The sequence below is a fragment of the Drosophila teissieri genome, chromosome X (genome assembly GCF_016746235.2).
Source record: "Drosophila teissieri strain GT53w chromosome X, Prin_Dtei_1.1, whole genome shotgun sequence".
Lineage (NCBI taxonomy): Eukaryota > Metazoa > Arthropoda > Insecta > Diptera > Drosophilidae > Drosophila > Drosophila teissieri.
Genome location: NC_053034.1, coordinates 14,513,608 through 14,537,453, shown reverse-complemented (window position 1 = coordinate 14,537,453; position 23,846 = coordinate 14,513,608). Strand labels below are relative to the sequence as shown.

The 23,846-nt window shown below is 42.3% G+C and overlaps 4 protein-coding genes across 12 annotated transcripts; 3 read left to right on the top strand and 1 right to left on the bottom strand.

The window, feature by feature from the left end:
- Window positions 1-90: 90 nt before the first annotated feature.
- On the top strand, window positions 91-1,814 carry LOC122623357 (vitellogenin-3). The gene is made up of 3 exons (XM_043802475.1): window positions 91-354; window positions 509-891; window positions 968-1,814. The coding sequence occupies exons 1-3, from the start codon at window positions 153-155 to the stop codon at window positions 1,640-1,642; spliced, it is 1,260 nt and encodes a 419-aa protein (XP_043658410.1). The 5' UTR covers window positions 91-152; the 3' UTR covers window positions 1,643-1,814.
- Window positions 1,815-3,329: 1,515 nt separating this feature from the next.
- On the top strand, window positions 3,330-19,863 carry LOC122625211 (protein retinal degeneration B). Of its 9 annotated transcripts, none has more exons than XM_043805204.1 (13): window positions 3,330-3,422; window positions 8,207-8,554; window positions 9,068-9,212; window positions 9,273-9,464; window positions 9,548-9,958; window positions 10,240-10,568; window positions 11,159-11,197; window positions 11,528-11,603; window positions 11,708-12,916; window positions 12,976-13,113; window positions 13,205-14,172; window positions 14,236-14,408; window positions 15,154-15,703. In XM_043805204.1, the coding sequence occupies exons 2-13, from the start codon at window positions 8,477-8,479 to the stop codon at window positions 15,284-15,286; spliced, it is 3,891 nt and encodes a 1,296-aa protein (XP_043661139.1). In that variant the 5' UTR covers window positions 3,330-3,422; window positions 8,207-8,476; the 3' UTR covers window positions 15,287-15,703. The 9 variants fall into 9 exon arrangements, 8 of the variants coding, with proteins under 8 accessions (XP_043661139.1, XP_043661141.1, XP_043661143.1 ...); XM_043805206.1 differs by lacking the exon at window positions 3,330-3,422 and adding an exon at window positions 3,495-3,688; XR_006326539.1 differs by lacking the exons at window positions 3,330-3,422; window positions 15,154-15,703 and adding exons at window positions 16,417-16,812; window positions 17,136-19,863 and having other exon boundaries at window positions 8,049-8,554.
- Window positions 19,864-20,454: 591 nt separating this feature from the next.
- LOC122625365 (cathepsin B) lies at window positions 20,455-22,445 on the bottom strand. Its single transcript, XM_043805490.1, has 4 exons — window positions 22,131-22,445; window positions 21,791-22,051; window positions 21,510-21,677; window positions 20,455-21,086 (listed from the first exon to the last, which is right to left on the bottom strand). Exons 1-4 carry the CDS (start codon window positions 22,248-22,250, stop codon window positions 20,613-20,615), a joined length of 1,023 nt encoding a protein of 340 aa, XP_043661425.1. The 5' UTR covers window positions 22,251-22,445; the 3' UTR covers window positions 20,455-20,612.
- Window positions 22,446-22,767: 322 nt separating this feature from the next.
- LOC122623082 (TM2 domain-containing protein CG11103) lies at window positions 22,768-23,643 on the top strand. Its single transcript, XM_043802010.1, has one exon. The coding sequence runs from the start codon at window positions 22,821-22,823 to the stop codon at window positions 23,493-23,495; it is 675 nt and encodes a 224-aa protein (XP_043657945.1). The 5' UTR covers window positions 22,768-22,820; the 3' UTR covers window positions 23,496-23,643.
- Window positions 23,644-23,846: the final 203 nt, after the last annotated feature.

Genomic DNA, 23,846 nt, shown 5'->3' with positions numbered 1-23,846 from the left:
GACAACGACGACGACTTCCTGTGGTCAGCAGAAAATAGTTGGCACAGCTATGGAATCGGAGCTATATAAGCCCGAGATGGGGCTGGAAGAAGCCATCAAACGTCGTTCAACGTTTGGCCTGATCTGATCCAATTCCGATTCCCACGACCATAATGAGTCTGCGCCTTTGCCTGCTGGCCACCTGCCTCCTGGTGGCGGCCCATGCCTCCAAGGATGGCTCCAACAGCCAGCTGAAGCCCACCAAGTGGCTGACCGCCTCCGAGCTGGAGAGCGTGCCCTCCCTCAACGACATCACCTGGGAGCGTTTGGAGAAGCAGCCCCTGGAGCAGGGTGCCAAGATGATCGAGAAGATCTGTGAGTAGAAATCATTGTACTGCAAATCTCTAGAGGTTTGAGAGTGGATGCCTTAAAAGCATCCAGTACTTCAGTTGCTTCAAATCTCCAGAGATTTCTAATGACATATTCCACTTATTGAGATTTTAACTGGCTATTTCTGTTGGATCCCCAGACCACGTTGGCCAAATCAAGCACGATCTGACCCCCAGCTTTGTGCCCAGCCCCAGCAACGTGCCCGTCTGGATCGTCAAGTCCAACGGACAGAAGGTTGAGTGCAAGTTGAACAACTACGTGGAGACGGCCAAGGCACAGCCCGGATTCGGCGAGGATGAGGTCACCATTGTCCTGACCGGTCTGCCCCAGAGCAGTCCCGCCCAGAAGAAGGCCATGCGCAAGCTGGTCCAGGCCTACGTCCAGAAGTACAACCTCCAGCAGCTGCAGAAGAACGCCCAGGAGCAGCAGCAGCAGCTCAAGAGCAGCGACTACGACTACACCAGCAGCGAGGAGGCCGCCGACCAATGGAAGTCCGCCAAGGCCGCCAGCGGCGATTTGATCGTAAGTTTACTCCTTTCTCATATTAATATCTCTATTTACATATAGTACATTTATATTTATGCAATTTCATTTACAGATCATCGACCTCGGCTCCACCCTGACCAACTTCAAGCGCTACGCTATGCTGGATGTGCAGAACACCGGCGCCATGATCGGCCAGACCCTGATCGATCTGACCAACAAGGGTGTGCCCCAGGAGATCATCCACCTGATCGGCCAGGGAATCAGCGCCCATGTGGCCGGAGCTGCTGGCAACAAGTTCACCGCCCAAACCGGACACAAGCTGCGCCGCATCACCGGTCTGGACCCCGCCAAGGTGCTGTCCAAGCGTCCCCAGGTCCTCGGTGGTCTGTCCCGCGGCGATGCCGACTTCGTTGATGCCATCCACACTTCGACCTTCGCCATGGGCACCCCCATCCGTTGCGGCGATGTTGACTTCTACCCCAACGGACCCTCCACCGGTGTTCCCGGATCCGAGAATGTGATCGAGGCTGTGGCCCGTGCCACCCGCTACTTTGCCGAGTCCGTGCGTCCCGGTAGCGAGCGCAACTTCCCCGCCGTTCCCGCCAACTCCCTGAAGCAGTACAAGGAGCAGGATGGCTTCGGCAAGCGCGCCTACATGGGTCTGCAGGTCGACTTCGATCTGCGCGGTGACTACATCCTGGAGGTCAACCCCAAGAGCCCCTTCGGTCAGCGCAGCCCCGCCCACAAGCAGGCCGCCTACCACGGCGTTCACCACGCCCAGAACTAGGGCGCATATGGCCCCGTCCCCTGGAAAGCAGGGAAGTTCGATCGCCACGCACTTTCTGATACTCAGAAAATGGAAACCCGGAAAGCGTAGTTTAGTTTAGAAGTTTCATTAAACAACCAAAAAAGAAAAACCTATAAAATCCCATAAAAATAAAGCTGCAAATTTTCGAAAAGTCGAGTTTTTTAATTAATGGCATACATACTATTAGTGATTTTAAAACAAACATACGAAAATATGCATATTTAACATAGTAAATCGCACAAACAACTAAAGTGAGCTAATAATAAAAAGATAAATGCACCTATCATAGGTGATCTTAAGCAGATGCTTAACCAAAAAACAACACGATAAATAAAGCAAACAAAAAGTGCTTTAATACCGCTATGACACCTAATGAAAGTGTAGATTTGGAAAAACTCGAAAGTAAGTGCAGATAATAAAAAAGCCAGAGCAAAATGAAAATTCATATATACAAAGCATTTAATTAATCAAGATGCTCCTGAAACAAAGTAATTTTATTAGCATTGAGAGCTTGAGATGAAAATGCGCACAAGGAGTTGGATGCTTTGAGTGGGCGGAAGTGGGAGTGAGGCAACTAGTGTCCGTTGCCACTTAATGTGCACTCAATTAAAACTTGCATTCAGTTTACCGTTAGCGCTTACACGTTCAAAAATCACTTGCCAAACTGTGCAAGCTCAATTGTTCCTTTATTTTTTGGGACATGCGCGGTGTAAATGTCAAAGTTGAACTTTATCACATGCAATAGGACAAACTAGAAAGGGCAGTGAAAACAGCAGAGCGAAAAATAGAGCGAGATAGGGAGCTGGAGTGACAGGAGCGGAATGACAACAGTTGGCGTCTTTTGTTTGTGCATGTCGTGACATGTTTGCTTTGACTCTGACCGAGCGGAATGCGCCGTTAAGCTTATCTTCTTACCGTACACTTAGACTAGCTGCTCCAGCTCGCTCTTGCTCTCGCTGCCTTTCTCCAAAAGAGAGCGCACAAGGACGCCGGGACGTTGGCATTTTGTGGGGCTCTGGCCATCCGAGTTTCTTGCAGGAATTACACTTCTGTATATTATTCATTGACGGATATGCATAAATCCAATTTACGAAACCCCCGTCTTTTCAGCCTCACCAGCTGCGTCCACGCAAGAGGAGAGGAAGGCAAAGAGAGCGAGAAAGGGAGAGGAGAGTGAGCATTTCTTTGGCGCTTTCTCGCGCGCTTTTGTTGCGCACAACCGATGGACGGGGTGTTCCGCAAAACGTCAGTTGAGAATCGAGTTTTGGTCTGACGGTTTTTAGAAAATGTACTGATTTAACTTTTCAGTTATTAAATTTAAACAGAAAACAGTTATATGCTAAAGAAATACAATTTATGTGCAATAATAAGTAAAGCCCGGTTGAAGCGTGACTATTTTATATTTCCAATACCTTTGGGTAGTTAAACGGAGCTATAATATAATACATATATGTATTTATAATGTAGACATATTGTTTTAGTATTTAAGCATAATATATTTAGATTGTAAATATATAAGTCACATTATTAGTATGGCGATTTTGGGCTGATATTCGTTTCCAGAACGCCTCCCTCTTCGTTTTGCTTTTGCATTAGCTTCGTTTGCTTTTCGTCGTTCGTTTAGTTCAGCGTTCGGCGTCCCGTTCGGCGTCATTTCGGTTTGGTTACTGAAGTAAGATACTTCAGTTCGGAATCAAACGCGAGACGAGTCGCATCGCAACATTGCCGCCGCGCAGCGCACGCTGTTTTTTTTCAGTGTGTACGTTTTGATTGCAAAAAGAAATAAGCAAACGCAAGGCAAGCAGCAACAACGCTGAAAACATTTTTCATCTGCGGCCTGGAAAAGCGCCCCAAAGAAAATGAATAGATAAATTGTATTAATCGCCCCATCGAGTCAGCAAATATCCACTGTATATTTATATTTTGTTGTGCGTTGGTCGTTGTTTCTTTTCTTCTTTGCGTTTTGGGCCTTACTCTTTTTTTTTTTGTTAATTGTCCAGCTGCCCGCCTGCGAATGATAATAATGTGAGTTGGCCCACTGAAAGTTGGTGTATGAAAATTTGTATGTAACAAATGTAATAGTTTACAACAAAATGCGGAAAATTAGTTAAGGATACTTCGTTAGTTTGTGTGTGTGTGTGTGGGAGGCAGCTGCGTAAATGCGTAAGCTGCGTGGTGTTTGTGTAAGTGTGTGTGTGTTGGCTGTGGCCAGGTCTCAAGGTCCCGTTAGCTATAGCTATCTTCCTCTTCCACGCTTTTACTCTCTTCTACAAACAACAACAAGTCTGTGATAAGAATTTTCCATGCGTAATTTTCACGTAAAGCTTTGTTTTGTTGTGTTTGGGACTTTGGCACTTTTATAAATCGAAAAAAGTTTATTACAGCATCGCGTTTTAAAAAGTTCATTGTTGTCTTCTATTATAATATAAGATATTTTATGTTGGGAAATTGTAATTGTTACTATTTAAAACTATTTTTAATAATGTTACATGCGTAATTTTTATTTACTTCTTAATATAATTAAAAGGATAAAAAAAAATGAAATTCTTACAATTATTTTTTGAAGAGCACGAGTATAGGAATATCATCATTTGTTCCTTAGAACAATACATTAATCTAGATATGATGAATTTTCCATGAATAATATTGTTAGGAATGTTAAATTGACTAATGAGTTTATAAAATTTAATAATGAATAATATAATATGAATAATATGAATGTCATAATAGTATGGAAAAAGGGATTTTTGAGATGAATCCTAGAAATACATTTGTTGTGTTCTTATTTTTGCTGCTGGTTGTATTTATAAATTATTAATAAGCACAAAGCGTGCCACAGGTGTGCACGAAGGAGTGAGCGAGATGGGGAGAGCCAGTGAGAGAGAGTACGTGACCTTTTTTTTTTTTGCTCTTTTCCGTCTAATTTAGCTCACTAAACTTGAGACTCGGATTTAATAGGCTTTTTATTCAACCTTTGCTTTCTTTGCATCCCATGCCCTCTATTTTTGTCTCTGTCCCACAAACGCGTTCATTTATTTCCGCTTGAGTGCGTCTGTTTTGTTGTTGCCTCTTTTCGTTTTATTACCGTTTTTTTGCACTTTTTCCTACACCTTTATTTTTTATTTTATGTATTGTATTTCTTGGTCAATTACCATGGCAATTTATTTAACAGTTTGGCGTTTTTGATGTTGCAACAATTGCGCAAATTTATTTCCTCTATTTTCGCCATTATTCATTTGTGCACTATTTGCGATTCTGTCTGTCAGACTTCATGAAAAAAATGGTATTGTGCATAAAAACGTGGAATTTTACCCATCTTCATCTTATTATGTTACACGGAGAAAAAATTATTCCAATCAATCTAAAAAATTATTTGATTATCAGAGCTTCTAAGGTAGAATTTTATCATAGTATTTTGTTTTAGCTTTGGAATATGGTTAGAATGATCATTTTAATAATAATGAATGAAATTATTTTGGATAATGCTATGGCTTTTCTTCGTGTGCATACCCTTGCTTTACCCTTTGGTCACATCATAAACAAAATTTTTTAAATGACAAAATACATCATAAACAACCACATTGAAGACTACGTGCACTTTGGCCGCCTCTTTTATAGCCAGCACATGTGTGCGTTTGTAATTTGTTTATTGATGCACAGTGGGTCGATTATCCATCTCTGGCTGCTCACCCATTTTAAAAAGTGGTATTCTATGCTAGATTCTTTAAATGCCCCCCAAGAAAAAGGCTTAAATCGAATCATAAATAATGCCCATTTTTTATTACCTCCATAAAGGAAGCTCCTTTGTAATAAATCTTATCGCTGCAAAGTTTTTTCTCATCGTGAATATTAACATTTCTTATCTCTTTTAACTGCAGGTAATTTCTTATATGAATTCTTTAGAAACCGCAAGAAAGTATGAATATCAAATTGGGCAAAGTAATTGCAATTGTAAGCAGAATTTGACATGTAGAAGGTACATTTGTAAGTGCACTTTCGATAACCTTTGACCCAGGGTAGCAAAGAAAATCTGTCGGCGCATTTTCTGTGTCACAAAATGTAATTATGCTAAGGAGGCAAGAAAAAACACTGAAGTGGGGATGGGGGACACTAACGAGGGGTGGAGAAAGCTGAGCCAAAAGGGGGCGTGGCATGGCAGAGAGTGGTAGGGCAAAGGGGGGTGGGGGGCTAAAGAAAGCGGTGGCCATATTGTTGGGGCTTACGATTTGTTACGGCCTGCCATGTAACTGCCATGACATAAACATGTGCATGTCTGTGTTCGTGTTCCCTCCCCCACTGCCCGCTGTGCCCAATAATTATTGATTGACTGCCCTTCTTTATTGTGCCTCCTATTATAGCATCGCCTTCCACTTTCCCCGCAAAGTCCATCCGGATCTTATCGCGATCAAACTATATGCTATTCGTATGTAACTACAAGCTAAGCAAACTATGCTATAATATAAGTATACATATGTATCAAAAGCTGCTTTTTGGTAATATCTTATACCGTCCATGGGTTTTTATATGTAAATGTAAATCTAAACTTTTGCGCAACATGGTTGAGTTTTCATGCCACCTACAAAGTACCACTTGCATCAATTTACAAAATCCCCATCCCCATTTCTCGAATATTACACCAACACAAAAAGCTCCAATTAAAAAGTAAGCTCCTTTGGGTTCCATAAATTGGACGAGGGAATACAATAGCACTTAATGAGCAGTTGGACAAATTTGTGGTCGAGATAAATACGAGATAAGATCTAAACAGATTAGGAGTCTAATGAAGGTCATTAGCAATGGAAGTTCACAGCTTGTAAGCACAGTGAAGCTAGCTTAAAGGTTTATTTGCTCTTTAAAATGCCACTTAATATTATATTTTATTAGGTAACTTCGTTGTTTCAACTTATTTAGATTAGAGTATGATTCGCGAGTAAGTTATATAAATAAACAAACATATTCGAAGAAATAGCTAAGACTTAAACTTAAATATATTTTTGTTTCGAAATACTCTTTATTTATTTATCAGTGAAGTTCCCTTTGAGCAATACTTACTGTAATTACTTGCTACCAAACTAATTAATATTTCTGCACGGGAATTCATCACTTTATTATCAGTCATAACGATAATTCCCCTATCGCTGTTTGTCCTCAAACAGCATTTGACTTATACACGTGTTCGTCTGCCCATTTCTCCACACCCTAAATTAGCCACCACACCAACCACCCACCCACCCACACTCCTTCGCAGGTTTAGCCACATTCCAATAGGTCAGAATGCGATGCAAATGCGTCAGACGACATCCTACGTACATAGCTATATATATACACACACATTCACACCTCCTGCCCCGCAGGGCCCCTAGGTTGCTATTGCTGTTGTCAGCAGTCAACAATAAATCCAATTAGCAAAAAAGATAGGAAAAGTAGAAAGTAGAAATGGTTCAAGGTAAGAACAGCAACCGAATTATGCACGATAAACTAAATTTCGGCTTCGTTTTCGTCAAAGCTGGCCAGTTTCAACTCCAGGCAAATCAAAAGTTGGCCATAGCTTGGGATAATATTAGTTTTCAGGGTGTATAAGGCATTGTTCATAGGAATGCTTAGTTAATAACTATCATAATATACTCCCATTTAGGTTAATATATATATATTAATATATATATAGAAATGGAAAGCCGTGAAATGGGCAAGGTGACATGCTAAATTGATAGTGAAGACGGTGGAACAAGTAGTTCTTTTGCGTTTTCCTTTGCGAAATGCGATACCGTACTTGACCTTATCGAAGACGAAGACTCACTTCTTGTTGTTGGCATTTAATTGACATTGGCCCTCGTTTCGCTTCAAAACAGAAGGAACCCCTGAGAGCCCTCAAGTCACATCCGATTATCCAAAGTGCCTGTCAAAGGTTTTCCCCCGCTCGTTTTCATGTCCCCATTTCGCTGTCACTCGAAATCAATAAATAAAATGGTAATTTGCATTTTAGAACTCACTGCATTGCTCTTGTGGTCTCTTTCTAAAGACATCACTTTTATTTTGCTCTGGCTTAAAGTCAATAATTGTTAATAGTAGCACAATAATTTGCTTTAGAATGTGTATATCCTGTTTAAATTGCATTTGCCAAACATTTTGTGTGCTATTAAAATCTTTTCAGCTCGTTTATAGCTAATAACTTTCGGGATTATTACTTGATTTTTCATTTGCTACGCAGTAGTGAGCAGCTAAAAATGTGTGTATTTTTAGATAATCGCACAACAAAATATAAATTACACATATTCATCTATGAGATGCATATTTTTTGATAATTCTAAGGAACACTTTCCCAACCTTGAAGTAACTTTTCAGCTCCGCATAGGGCTGTGCAAGTTTAGTTTTCTGGGTGCCCATTCACTTAAATGTCAGATAGGCAAGCAGCAGGCAGAAGCCATAGCAACTAGCACACACCTACACACACATCTGGACCTGTACACCTACGGCCCTGGAAAATTATCCATAGACCCGCTGACTAACCCCGCCTCGTTTTTCCGATTCCCCCATTTCGACCAGGTCATAGACGAGGTGCCACCCACCCCCAAATCTCCCCGCCACAGAAACGTCGGACGACATCCGCGTCGCCATCACATCATCCAGCCATGACCAGCGGCGGCAATCGATGATTGCCATTCCCTCAGCCAACGAGAGCCAATAGAGGCAGCCGGAAAGGAGGACGCCGGAACAGTCCGGTAACGTCGGAATAGCCCGACATTCGCAAAACGTCAATAACCGCAGGGGAATCCCCCATTTCAACGCCAAGGACTCAAGTCACGCGGCATCAACATGCTGATCAAGGAGTACCGCATTCCGCTGCCCCTCACCGTCGAGGAGTACCGCATCGCCCAGCTCTACATGATTGCGGTGAGGATTCCTATTTCTGCTGAGGACAGAGCTATTTAGAAGTTCGCCTAGTCATGTTCTAAAAACTTTCAGTAATGCCTTTATTGTAGTTACAGTCAATCGATAAGCAACATCTAAAAGTTAATGCAGCCTATATTTTTAACTTAATAATAGTTTTCAAAGGCAGTTATCGCTTGATTGGTTTCGAAATAGCTCATTAGTGGCAGTTAAAAATAGAGTATATATAGAAATAGCTTAATAGCTACACAACACAAATATAATACACATTTAACGTTAGCAATCCGGTGTAAAAGTTCAACAATTTTCAAATATAATCTTTGATCGTTACAAAATGTACAATCTGTCTGGAACTGTTTATTCGTCTTTGCACATTGGACTTATTTACAAATATTTACAATGGCAAATATTTATTAAACGTTTTCACCGGAAATTCTAGCAATCTTGCTCAATACACTTGCTGTTTATTTCGATTTCAGTCATAATAATCTTGCAAAACTGATATCCGATTTACAGAAAAAGAGTCGCGAGGAGAGTCACGGCGAGGGCAGTGGCGTTGAGATTATCATCAATGAGCCGTACAAGGATGGACCCGGCGGAAATGGTCAATACACAAAGAAGATCTACCACGTGGGCAATCATCTGCCTGGCTGGATCAAAAGTGAGTTGAATACTGTTAGCTAATTACGTTTTAATTCGATAATTATTTGTATTTGCCAAGGTCTCTTGCCGAAAAGCGCTTTAACCGTGGAGGAGGAGGCATGGAATGCCTATCCGTATACCAGGACTCGCTACACCTGTCCGTTTGTGGAGAAGTTCTCGCTGGACATTGAGACATACTATTATCCGGACAATGGCTATCAGGACAACGTCTTCCAGCTGTCCGGAAGCGATCTGCGTAATCGCATAGTAGGTCAGTCTGAGTTCTAAGAATAATGCATAATAATAGCTACATGCTTAAGGATTTTTTCTAATAAGCACCCTCTGTCCTTGCAGACGTGATTGACATTGTGAAGGACCAGCTGTGGGGTGGCGACTATGTGAAGGAGGAGGATCCCAAGCACTTTGTGTCGGACAAGACGGGCCGTGGACCCTTGGGCGAGGATTGGCTGGACGAGTATTGGCGAGAAGTGAAGGGCAAAAAGCAGCCGACACCGCGCAACATGTCCCTGATGACCGCCTACAAGATCTGCCGCGTTGAGTTCCGCTACTGGGGCATGCAGACGAAGCTGGAGAAGTTCATCCACGACGTGGCGCTGCGCAAGATGATGCTGCGTGCCCATCGACAGGCGTGGGCATGGCAGGACGAGTGGTTCGGCTTGACCATCGAGGATATCCGCGAACTGGAGCGACAAACGCAACTGGCCCTGGCCAAGAAGATGGGCGGCGGCGAGGAGTGCAGCGATGGTCAGTCCGCTTTGGGCACCTCCACTATTCTATCATCCACTTCAGACGCACCACATACACTTGCCAAATTGTAAAAGTTATAGTTTGCATACAGAATGAAATCATTCAGAAAACAAAGAGTCATTAAAAATTATTCCTATTTTAAATTTCAAGGATAGATAGCTCAAAAAGGTCGATCAACTTTTAGTTAGAATAAAACTCCTATGCATATTCATTCGAACACCCACTAGAAAATGAACCAGTGTATCAATGTATTTATTACTTTTATTAATCCATTCCAGACAGCATCTCGGAGCCGTATATCAGCACGGCGGCCACTGCCGCCTCCACAACGGGCAGCGAGCGAAAGAAGTCCGCTCCGGCCGTGCCGCCGATTGTCACCCAGCAGCCGCCGAGCGCCGAGGCCAGTTCGGATGAGGAGGGCGAGGAGGAGGATGACGACGAGGACGAGAACGATGCCATTGGTACGGGCGTGGATCTGTCCGCCAACCAAAGCGGATCCGCGCAACGTTCGCGCTCCCAAAGTATTCAGATGGCCCAGAAGGGCAAGTTCGGGTCGAAGGGTGCCCTTCACTCTCCGGTGGGATCTGCCCACAGCTTCGATCTCCAGGTGAGCACGGCCAGCTGATCAATTCTCTTTGTCCTGTGTCCTTTGCTCGTTTTCGATGTGGGTTTCGTGTTTTAACTCTGCAAATGAAAGTTCTTACAAGTTTGGTGTTCCTTATGCAAATACTTTTTTCTGTGTTGTTTAACATGACTGAAAAGTCAGGGAATTATCCCATTGAAAAGCTTACTAAAAAAACAATAGATTTTTTATAGAACAAAAATAACAATCATTTCTTACTGAAACAAAAAATCAGTGTTTCTCTTTGACAAACCTATTTCAAAACGTTTAATGTTCAAAGTGCAATTTTTGCCGCACTTAAACTTACATTTTAATCTAGTTTACAATATTTACCTTTGAAAACACCTTTTTTCTGTCTCTGTGTTCAATTTTCTGTGTGTTGTGTGCCGCTATGTCCTTTAAATGTGCTGCGTCTTACCAAATAATCTTTAATTTACCTTCCATCCAACACGATCCACCGACAACAACAACAACACAATCGAAATCGACACAAATCAATAAAATCAAATAAATTGAATATATAAAAAATAACAACAAAATTACACTCACAAAAACCGAAAACAATCCAAAATCAGTCCAAAAAGCCGCATGCAAAGACAGCGCCACGCAGACATGTAAGTTCCTCTCGCCCTCTCTGTCGCTCCCTTTATGCCCTTCTCTTTCTTTTTCATTACTAGTAAATGCCCAGCTAATAATAAATTAATTATAAATAGTATAAAACCTGCCATGCTCCATATAAACCTCCACCTCCATCCCTTTAGTAATTTGCTTAGTCGCAGTTTTTGATTAGCCAAGTTCTATTAGCTTAGCTTAGCCCCTTAACGCCGCTTTTTTGTAGAACAGATTCTAAAAATTGTATGTAGCATATTCATGCCTATAAATAAACAATCTGAACAGCCATTGTGCTTATATACAAGTATTAATTCAATTTACGCACACCTCAGGTGGCAAACTGGCGTATGGAGCGGTTGGAAGTGGACTCCAAATCCAACTCGGATGAGGAATTCTTTGATTGTCTGGGTAAGCATTAATACATTTTGATTAACATAAAGAAATCGCATTTTCTTGCCTCCGCCTTATTTTAAATTATATTTATTTAAATATTCTATTAATTTATATTTTAGACACCAATGAGACGAACTCGCTGGCCAAGTGGAGCTCGCTGGAGCTGCTGGGCGAGGGCGACGACAGTCCGCCGCCACATGGCGGACCCTCCAGCGCAGCATCCGTGGGTGGGCGTGGCAACTCGCGGCAAGAGGACAGCATATTCAATCAGGACTTTCTGATGCGCGTGGCCTCAGAGCGCGGCAACAAGCGGCAGTTACGCTCCTCCGCCAGCGTGGATCGCAGTCACGACTCCTCGCCGCCGGGATCACCGAGCACACCGTCATGCCCCACAACCATTCTGATCCTGGTTGTCCATGCGGGCAGCGTTTTGGATGCGGCCAGCGAGCTGACCGCCAAGAAATCCGATGTGACCACATTCCGTGGCTCCTTCGAGGCGGTGATGCGACAGCACTATCCCAGCCTCCTCACTCATGTGACCATCAAGATGGTGCCGTGCCCCTCAATTTGCACCGACGCCTTGGGCATTCTCTCCAGCCTGAGTCCGTACTCCTTTGATGCATCGCCCTCGGCGGCGGATATACCGAATATAGCCGATGTTCCTATTGGAGCCATACCCCTACTATCCGTGGCATCGCCCGAATTCCACGAGACGGTCAACAAGACGGTCGCCGCTGCCAATATTGTCTACCACGAGTTCTTGAAATCGGAGGAGGGACACGGATTCTCCGGCCAGATTGTCATGCTGGGCGATTCGATGGGCTCACTGCTGGCGTACGAGGCTCTCTGCCGATCAAATGGCAGCCAGCCGGGTACGGCTTCGGGCGCCTCAAATTCTGGTGGAGATGCAGCCACCAATATAAATACCCACAATCCGTTGAGCGCTCGAAATTCGAGGTTGGACGATGACGAGCGTTTCATCGAAGCCGATCTGGATGCCAAGCGTTTGCTGGTGGCTCCATCGCCACGTAGACGCCGCTCCAGCTCCTCCAGCGATTCGCGGGCCACCAAATTGGACTTTGAGGTCTGTGATTTCTTCATGTTCGGATCGCCGCTGTCTGTGGTACTTGCTGCAAGGAAACTTCACGATGCCAAGGCCGCCCTGCCGCGGCCCAACTGCCACCAGGTCTACAATCTGTTCCATCCAACCGATCCGATCGCCTCGCGCCTGGAGCCGCTTCTCAGCGCCCGGTTTTCGATATTGGCGCCAGTTAATGTCCCACGGTACGCCAAGTATCCGCTGGGAAATGGTCAGCCATTGCATTTATGTGAGTATATCTCAATAGCTTTTCTGCTGTAACCTTTAACATTATGGCATCCTTTTCAGTGGAGGTCATTCAGTCGCATCCGCAGCACTTCAACGACGGCAACAATCTGCTGGCTGGTCGCCGTTTGTCGGACGCATCGATGCAGAGCACGATATCGGGTCTGATTGAGAATGTCTCGCTTAGTACGATCCATGCCCGTAAGAAGCTCGTCGTTATCCGCTAGAAGCAGCAGCTATATTTAATTAAACTTGTATTTCGAACTAACTAATTCAACATTTCTATTCGCAGTGCAAAACAAATGGTGGGGCACAAAGCGCTTGGATTACGCTTTGTATTGCCCGGAGGGATTGAGTAATTTTCCGGCTCACGCCTTGCCGCACCTCTTCCACGCCAGTTACTGGGAGAGTCCGGATGTGATTGCCTTTATTCTACGGCAGATTGGCAAATTCGAGGGCATACCCTTTGTGGGCTCCAACGATGACAAGGACAATGCCTCCTTCCATCCAGGACAGCCGAGGGAGAAGTGGATCAAGAAACGCACCTCGGTGAAGCTGAAAAATGTGGCAGCCAATCATCGGGCCAACGATGTGATCGTGCAGGAGGGCAGGGAGCAGCGTTTGAATGCGAGATTTATGTACGGACCCCTAGACATGATCACCCTGCACGGTGAGAAGGTGGATGTGCACATTATGAAGGATCCGCCGGCGGGCGAGTGGACATTCCTCAGCACTGAGGTGACGGACAAGAACGGTCGAATCTCGTACAGCATTCCGGATCAGGTATCCCTAGGCTATGGCATATACCCCGTAAAGATGGTGGTCCGTGGCGATCACACCTCGGTGGATTGCTATATGGCGGTGGTGCCGCCGTTGACCGAATGCGTGGTCTTTAGCATTGATGGCTCCTTCACCGCTTCCATGTCGGTGACGGGCAGGGATCCCAAGGTACGTGCCGGAGCTGTCGATGTTTGTCGCCACTGGCAGGAGCTGGGCTACCTGCTCATCTACATCACCGGACGACCGGATATGCAGCAGCAACGCGTTGTGTCCTGGCTGAGCCAGCACAACTTCCCGCATGGCCTGATCTCGTTCGCCGACGGCCTGTCCACCGATCCATTGGGCCACAAGACGGCCTATCTCAACAATCTGGTGCAGAACCATGGAATCTCAATTACTGCCGCCTACGGCAGCAGCAAGGACATTAGTGTCTACACGAATGTTGGCATGCGAACTGATCAAATATTCATCGTGGGCAAGGTAATCAGTTACAATTCCGATGTCGTGATCAGAATTAATAAGAACTAAACGTTCCCCTCACAGGTTGGCAAGAAGCTGCAGTCCAATGCCACCGTGCTTAGCGATGGCTATGCCGCCCACTTGGCCGGTTTGCAGGCTGTGGGTGGTTCGCGCCCGGCGAAGGGCAATGCGCGCATGGTCATTCCACGCGGATGCTTCAATCTTCCCGGCCAGACCGCGAATCCGCGGCGCAGAAGGTAAGACGCTGATGCCACTGGCTGGCGCTGCTTGAGACGATCCACTGTACAGAGCGCACCCACTGTAACGCCCGATCCTCGCTGTATATACGTATCTGTGTTTGTGTTTAGTGTAAATAGGCCACAGCATTCGTGTGTGTTAATGTTATATGTTTTGTGCACAGTGTACTGCCTTTAGCTGATTCGAAATAAGGATGCAAATGTTATAATCAGGAATTGAGGTTTCCTCACATAATATGTTATAGGTAAAGGATTGTAGCTTTTGATAACTTGTATTATAGACCAAAGGAATGAATCAGGGTTAGTTAAGAAACGAATTTATCATGAAACATGTTATTATAAAAATTAAAACATAGTCAGTAATCATATTCGTAATCATATGTACTCAAAGTTATAGAGTGAAAGTGATTCAGCTGAAGGCATTATACCTGTATTCCATTGGAAACTGCTTTGTTGGTGTTTAGACATTTTCTGTGACTTTCTGTTGTTCTCTGTTATTTTTTGTTGTTTGTGTTCTGGGTCGCATGGCCGTTTATTTTGTCAGCCAGCATTGTTTCTTGCTTTGCCATCGAGACGATGCAGTGATAACCCATCCAGCATTCCCATACCCACTAAACGTTGTTGTGTGCGCCTTCTTCGGGCGGGGTGAGCCCCGACCGGAACGAGTAATCTCTTGCCAAATTTGCGAACCTCCAGTTGCAACCTACCTAATCATGCCCTTTTCCCTTGCCGTGACAATCTGCAGCAATGCTTTCGAGCTGCAGTTGGCCAACATCAGTCCCTGCAGCAGCAACATCAACAGTCCCAGCAGCAGCAACCACATCCTACTGGCCCAACTGATTGAGAATGCCATTGAAAAGGACACGCCAGCTGCCTAAGAAACTTGCATTGATGAAAATACATAGTTTTTGTATATGTTTTTAAGTTAATCACCAGCGTAAAAGTACTAGAAGCAATCTGTGTGTCTCACCAATCTTCTCAAATCTAGTCCTTCACGAATCGTATTGTACTTTATATTTTACATTCTTAAGTTTCTTGTAGAACAAATGCCGTATTATTTATGCTATAAGCTATATACTATTATGATTATTATTATGATGATTATTATTATTATTATTATTATTATTGCATTCATGTACTATGTTTATTTGTATTTGTATGATATTATTTTGATTGCGAACAAATGCCAAAATGCAACAAAACATAAAAAAATACGTGCGCCAGTATTTAGTAGCAAATAAAAAAAAAGGCGTACAGTTAAATGGGCCTGTTGGAAATATATATCTTACATAGTATATATATGATTTATAATGTTTCGATTACGATTTTTATCTTTTCTTTGTTTGTTCCTTGATTTACGGATAACCAATACAAACAAATAATAATAATAATACAACAAAAACCGCTTAATGCTTCATGGCCTTCAAAACCCACCACGCTGTTCAAAACCCACCACGCCGACAAATTCACCTCACGCCAAATACACCATCAGGCTGCATGAACAAGCAACGAATGAAAATTAAATTAAATTGCAACTTAAGCAAACAACTTGTTTAGAGCAATAAAAAACCAACAATTAAAGCATCTTGTAAACAGATAGAAGCGTAAAAAAAACCAAAACCATACAGACAATTCATGTTAGTATTAGTGTTATAGAATTTTTCAGTTCCTTTGTTAAGTATTTTAAAGCATACCTAGCTGAGCATTTTATTGATTGATTGATTGGTGTTGTGAGAAAAATAAACAAAATTGATAAACCCCACACTAGAGGTGGTCTAAAAATAATTCGATAAATATCGATCTTAGAAACGTTTCCACCTCCAAACCACACTTAGAGCCAAAATTCAACTCTTTCTCAACATTAACTCTGTCTTTCTTTTTCCAAACAAAAAAAAATATCCAAAATTTGCCTGAAAAAAATAACCAAAACAAATCCAACACCCACACCAACACACACACCTCACACGCACACACTGCCATCGAACCCGTCTGCCATCGAAAAGCACAGCAACGAGACGGGACTCTCATCACCCATACGCAGTGGTTACCTGAAGCGCAAGACCTACCTGAGCCACCACTAGAGCAGCAGGGATGCAGATGCAGCTATCTATCTATAGATCGATCCATCAGATAGAAGTGAAACCAATGTACTCACGACCCCACTAGAAATCCCCTCGAAATAGCGAACAAAAATATATAGAGCCACAATGGACAACAAGACCGATGCCTCCATATGCCACATCTGTGTATATACCATATAAATATATATTTATATACTATGCGCGATATATTGAAAGTTTAATGGTGTAATATATAGTACATATATATATATCAAATACCAAATTTGCAAATGAGAAAAAAAAACAATTGTACAACATTTAACAAAAGTCAAATGTGTCACGCGGTGAGTATGCATATAAAGCACAATTCTAATACGTTTAAATTTCATATATTATATATTCAAAATCAACTAGTTATAGGGGGGTGATATGTTACTGAACTCTTAAGTAGTTAGAAATAACGGTCAGCGGTGCTAGAAATGTCTGGTGACTTAAAATTACCAAAATGGGTGTCTAAAAGTATTAAAACACTTTTAAACACCTTTCTAAATGATTCTAAGTTGCCAGGAAATTGAACGGTGCCCGTGCTCATCAATGATTTATCTAAATTTCCCACTAACCAATAAGCCAATATTAATTTGCTTTGTATATCACATTTAACCCCTAGGTACCTGGAAAGAAAGACTGTTTCCTCCTGTTGTTTGATGGTTTTCCAAACCACTTAAAAAGCATAAAAAAACATTGAAAACTACACGAAACAAGAGCCGATCGCAAAGCTATATACTAAATACAAATATAAATGATATATACAAGGATATCTTCGAAACATAGAACCGTTTAACATATGCAAGCGAACCAAGTTCAACAAACCAAGCAAGTGAGGTACAACAACTGAAGGACAAACTACTACTGAAACCGAAGATCTCCGGATGATTGAAGATACAACTAAGGGAAGCGAGGGGAGCGGATAGAGTTGCAAAATCAAAAGGAAAATTAAATGCATTTCTCGAGAAACAACCACTACAAAAGTATAAATTAACGGCTTCCGTAAACCAAACCAAAAATCTAAAAATAGAATTATCTATGTGTATGTGCGTGTAAAATTGACAAAAATTAAAAAACAAAAAAAATCGGTTCTAAAGAAGAAACTTAAATGTAAAAACTTCATGAAATTGAATACAATCTCTTAACTGGCCCCAGAAATTTCAAATCTCCATAATTGTGATAGTCTTTCGCTACCAAAAGTTATTTAAAAAGATGAAAAAACAGCAAAATATATATATTTATCTCTACTAAAAATTGTTATTCGAAAATGAAAGGCATTTCGGAAAGAAAAAAACAGAAACTATTGGATATTGTGTAAACTTAAAACCCGATTTTGTGATACCAAAACTAAAACCGAAACCAAAGTTCAGTTCGTATTGAGATGCGTTTAAGCCGACTACTCAAAAACCTATACAAACAACTCAAGGCGACCTGACGATGTAACGGGCATTGAATCTGACCCATATAGCAATATATATATACATATATATATATATATACCACTATGTACGCAAACTATGTACGCAAACCCCCAATTATGGGCTGTCCACGCAAGTTAACTAAAAACTCTCACACATCTTGTAAGCTAAAGAAAACTCGGATGTAAACCAGATAACCACAATTGAAGGTACATATGGGACCGTAAGAATAAGAGAAGATATAGGAATCTGTAATCTGTTCGATCCGTTTGGGTTAACCTAAGCCAAAGTTAGTTGAGTTAGGCGATTAAGATACTTCCTAAACTGAAAAGTAAATGCAAATTAAAGAGTTTAAACCGATAGTTGTAATGAGAACAGAGTAATTGTATGTAAAGATGACAGAAGATAAATAACTAAATCATATACTGTATATTTATATAGCGCAACTACTTTAAGGTCTTTTGAAGCTTGCTAACTGAAAAAGTGTTCCGATTAAAGTATTGTCCGGCTATACGTTCCTCTCTCCTCCACTTCAGTCGATTTTTAGCTATATTTTAGGTTTTATTTTTCCTTTGTAGCATGTATTAAACTGAAAACTGATGGAAGATCTTATAGATTTTAAGACGAATCTCGACCTATGAAAAGTTTATTCTATATAAGTGAGTTGTTCAAGGTTCAAGAGCGAGGTAAAAAGAAGTTTAGAAGCAAGTCCTATTAAATAACACACCAGATACTCATAGAGTCAAAATGTTAATGTCTGTCTACTTAGCTGGTAAATTAAGGGCATTTTTGCAATACGTTTTCTATAAGTCTCGGCCGACTTCCTTTCCAACTAGATCTATTTGTATGTGAATACTTCGTTCAACTTCTCAGCATAGAATATTTGAGCTTATATCTTATGTGCTTCAAACGGTTCATATCACTTTGATTTTGCGAAAGATAATCGTTATTTGTGTTGAAATTTGGAATTATCTTTCACTGTCGTGTATAGTTTTACATAAACCCCCCCACCTGAGGCAGAAATAGAACTGGAAAACTCAAATGGATTTAGATTTCACACAATGGCATTTTAGTGCTTGCTCTACGTGTTGCTAATATTGCATACCGATTGCTTGATTTACTTTTGATTTATCGTTGCAATTTTTAGAAACCTCCCTTTTTCTCCTCCATCGAACTAAGAACTAACAAAGCCAATAAAGCGTTGAGCGAAATTGCATTGATATTTTGAGAACCCACCATTTAGATGATAAGCTGAAGCCCTCACACAAACTGACGATGACTAATGCAGAAAATATAATCAAAGAACAAAACACTGAAAACAATGGAAATGTTTAACCGAACAGCAGCCTAATGTTTACGTACATACATACATAGGAAAATATATGCCCGCATGGTTATGTATTTTAATTATTAAGTGCAAAAGTCCAGGAATAACAAATACGAATTCAGATTGAAAACAATTGTAAGGAGAGCGAAGCGAAATGCGAAAAATATACGAAATTATTTATTGACAACAAAATCTACAAACCGAAGAACAAAAAAATGAGGAGCAAGCCAAATGCAATCTATTTACAAAATCCTACAAAAATAAAAAGCAAAGCCAGAATTACAAACAAAACCAATTAAGCTGAGCTGATTCCACGGAAATGAATATATATATATATATATTATACATACATATATAATGTAAACCTACCCAAAAATAAGATATTTTTAAGCCAATAGTTGAAATTGGACTATGACAAATAACAAGAGTAAACCAATTGAAATATGGCAGTAAGAAATATTTTTCGATGTAAGCTGTTTGTTAGAAAAAGATCGAGTTTCAGTGAATAGTGTCGAATCAATTCACAGAAAATCGATAAGAAAGCGGTTCATGACAAGATAACAAAAACTGAAATAAAAAACAAATGTTCTATTTGATGTTGCAAATGAGAAAAATAAATAAAACATGTTATGTGAAACGAAATGTGTATAAAGTGGACCCCGGGGAATGGACATTTGGTACTGAAAATTGTGGGCAGCTTCAACAAGATAGCTCATTTATATAGCTAAGCTAACGCTGTTTAGTGACTTGCTCCGATTAATCCAATAAAAGTTGATTTTAATAATAAATAAAAACGACCTAAATCAACAAAATCGCACCATATGACGAATGCGAATGCACGCTGTACTCTTTGTTTGATTAATCAAATGAGATGCTAATCACATTATAACTCGCAAAACGAACAGCTAGCCAGTTTAATGTTGTTCGAGTGCTAAAAAGCAGAACAATTGACAGCCCATCCAATTGAATGTGTTCATAGTATACTTACTATTATCATTAACAAATAGAAAAGGATACGGTTTGGCTTCGCGATTGTCAACAGCGCTGGATAATTATGGCAACAAATTATTATTGTCTCACAAATAGCTTCAAATCTATTGTATTATTTGGTTTTTTGCTTTAATTTATACCAGTTACAGTTTGAGTTGCCTTTTCAGTTACGGAGGTTCCACTGTATAGAGTTGGCAGGGGCAAAGTTCAGATCCACAGTCATATACAATACTTTATTATCAATCAGGTTTAGTTGTTTACATTAACTACAAACGTCAGTTGCGAATTGGAATGGAAATAAAAGGGGGACTAAAAGAAAATAGAGGGATTTGATATCAGCGCAAAGCCGGAGTACATATTCCATCTACAGCTTGGGCAGACCCGCCGAAATGGAGCTCTCGATGCCGCAGTGATCCTGGCCACGCAGGATGCGGAAGAATCCCTGATCACCCCAGTCGGTGTTCCACGAGTTGCCAATGAGCCAGTAGGGGATCTTCTCGTCTCCCCAAACGCCCCAGCCCAAAATGCGAATGGCATGACCGCCCAGCTCCTTGCCATGCTCGTGCTGATAGACGCCGTCCTTGTACAGAATGAGATCCTCATAGACGGTGAAGGCGCCCTCAACTGGTCCATTGGTCATGATCTCCTCCTGAATGTCGCGCACATTGCGCTTCACCGAGTACGACTTGGAGCCGAAGTGCTTGTCCTTGGCGTAATCCACTGTGTAACTGCTCTGGCATACGTGCGAGCACTTGGGCGTTCCACCGCCATGGGCACAGGGTGGTCGGGTTCCATTCACGTGGTGCTCACAGGGAGAAATCTCGTAAGGACGGCAGCCCTGCAAAAAAGTGCATATTAGTATCGTTTTTGTTTGTTTGCATCCCTTAATCTAGGTATTAAGTTAAACTATGAGCTAGTAACTAAAAATTATCGTTGAGGATGTACGCCAATCTGGAATGCATTCGCAATAAATAGCTCTGTGTATATGAATATCTGTGTATGATTTGATACTTATATCTCTATGTATTCGGATGTCTGTCTGCATATGATATACTAAGCCGCTTTCTAGCGATATCTGTTGTATACAATTTTTTATGACGCCGTAAACTTCGTCGCTGACTTCGAGTAAACAAAGAACAAATGAAGTTACTTTCTAACCATTTCTGCGTAGAAATATAATACGAATAAATGCAGGAAACTTCTACTTCTACCCATTTAAACCTAATTATATAATTATAAAAATCAGGAGCAAATCACCAACCTGATTAGATCCGTAGGGTCCTCCGCTGACGATTCCCTTGCGCGTCCAGTAGCTCCAGGCGGCGCCGGGGAATCCGCCGTTGCAGCCAAATCCGCAGGTGTGGCAGCAGGACACCAGATCATCGGCCGAAAAGTGGAAGTTCACCTTGCCGCCGGAATGAATGCACACCTGTACATTGCGAAATCAGTAATAAACCATTAAGAATAAAGAAATGTGAAATATATCAGCTGGCCAAACAAAGAGAAGAAGGGGCTATAAAATCGATAAGATAAGCTACATACGCGATCGGACATGGCTTCCACGGCTCCAAATGCCCAGCAGGAGCCGCATGATCCCTGGTCGCGAATTTCGCCAATGGTTGGGCAGTTGGGCCACTGCTTACGGGAATCAAACTCCTCGGGTATCTCGTCCACACTATTCATATAAAGATCGCCAAGCACTTCGCGCTTATCGGCCAGTGCGAACTTGTGTGCATCCGGATGGACGCCCATCAGGCGGCGGATGTGTCCCTCCGTTACGGATGCATCGAAATTACGACCCACCTGGCGGATAGAATAGAATAGAATATGGGAAAATTCAATTTTCTTGTCACGTCAGCAGGGGGGAAAACAAAGAAATTACCGTCCAGGTTTTCGCCTTACTGCGCACCAACTCGATGAACTCATCCGAGAGCAACGATGGCTCACCGGCGGTGAGTGCCGCCACGGAGGCCGCGGTGGCCACCAGGAGCAGTAGCTTCATTATTGAGGTGCAACGAATTTCCAACGCGCTGACACAGCAAAATTCAAACAAATCACAGAATTAAAATGGTGGAAAATGACGCGTCGTGTTGAACGGGCTCTCTGCTCCGTTGTTGTTTTCGTACTGCCCGTGAAAAGCGGACGAGGAATGCTCTTTATGCCTCTATTATTCTCTTGTTTATTGTTCTTTCCCAAAAAAAAATGGTTCGCGCCCGCTGATTACGCAGCCAGTGTGTGCACACTAATGCAACGGGGCCTGTGCCTATCGAATGTAGAGATGGGCACGTGATTGGTCATTTGGTTAAGATGCGAAGCTAGATTTAATAAGCTTATACCATTTAAATAAATATAATTAACTAAAGATTTCGATTACAGTAATGCCAATATTTATTCTAAGGAGCACTCTTATATGAAAGCTGAAAAACTTTTAACTTATTTTATTGTATTTATTCGCAGTCGAGGTGCTGAAAATCAGAACTATCGATAGGCCATCGCAAGTAACAGAGCTCTGTTAACAAAGCCAAGGTGTGGCTACACTGGCTAGCTATATTTTGATAAGGAGCTCGCAAAGATGCGGATTTTCTACGGAATTCTGGCGTTCCTGGTGGCCAGCCGACCCGGCGCCCAAGCGATCCAGGCACGAAGCGACAAGGAGCAGCCGCAGACGGTGGTGTCCGGCACGGCGGTGCAGTCGGTGGTGCCTGTGCAGGCGCAACTGGGCTCCGGTATGGGACCCTCCTCCTCATCATCGTCTGCGTCTTCCTCCTCCGGCGGCGCTGGAAACTCGGCCTTCTATCCACTGGGACCGAATGTGATGTGCTCGTTTCTGCCGCGCGACTTCCTCGACTGCAAGGAGCCCGTTGATCATCGGGAGAACGCGACGGCGCAGCAGGAAAAGAAATACGGATGCCTGAAGTTCGGTGGATCTACATACGAGGAGGTGGAGCACGCCATGGTCTGGTGCACAGTGTTCGCCGACATAGAGTGCTACGGGAATCGCACCTTCCTGCGCGCCGGAGTGCCTTGTGTCCGCTACACGGATCACTACTTTGTGACCACCCTGATCTACAGCATGCTGCTGGGATTCCTCGGGATGGATCGCTTCTGTCTCGGCCAAACGGGCACAGCTGTGGGCAAACTGCTCACCATGGGCGGTGTGGGCGTCTGGTGGATCATCGACGTCATCCTGCTGATTACCAACAATTTGTTGCCCGAGGACGGCAGCAATTGGAATCCCTATGTCTAGCCGTGTGTGATATGCCTCTAGCTATAAGTAGTTTAATCTTGATTAGTGCTTAAGTCGTAGTGTTAGAAAATAAAATTAATTTGACTTTTATTTCATTATAAATACTCGAAAATCGAGTTATACTGGTTCTAAGTTATAAAACTATTGAAATAAATAATTTCGTACTCATCTACTACATGTAAAGTATACACAAATAAACATTTAGCAATACACTTAAATAACTTTGTAAATATGGTATGGAGTTAATGAAACTAGTAGCGCTTGAACCTACTGTTTTTTTTCATTTACACCAAAACCACATCTTCGATCCGTTTTTAAGTCGGAGTATCCAAACACAAATGCACGACCCTA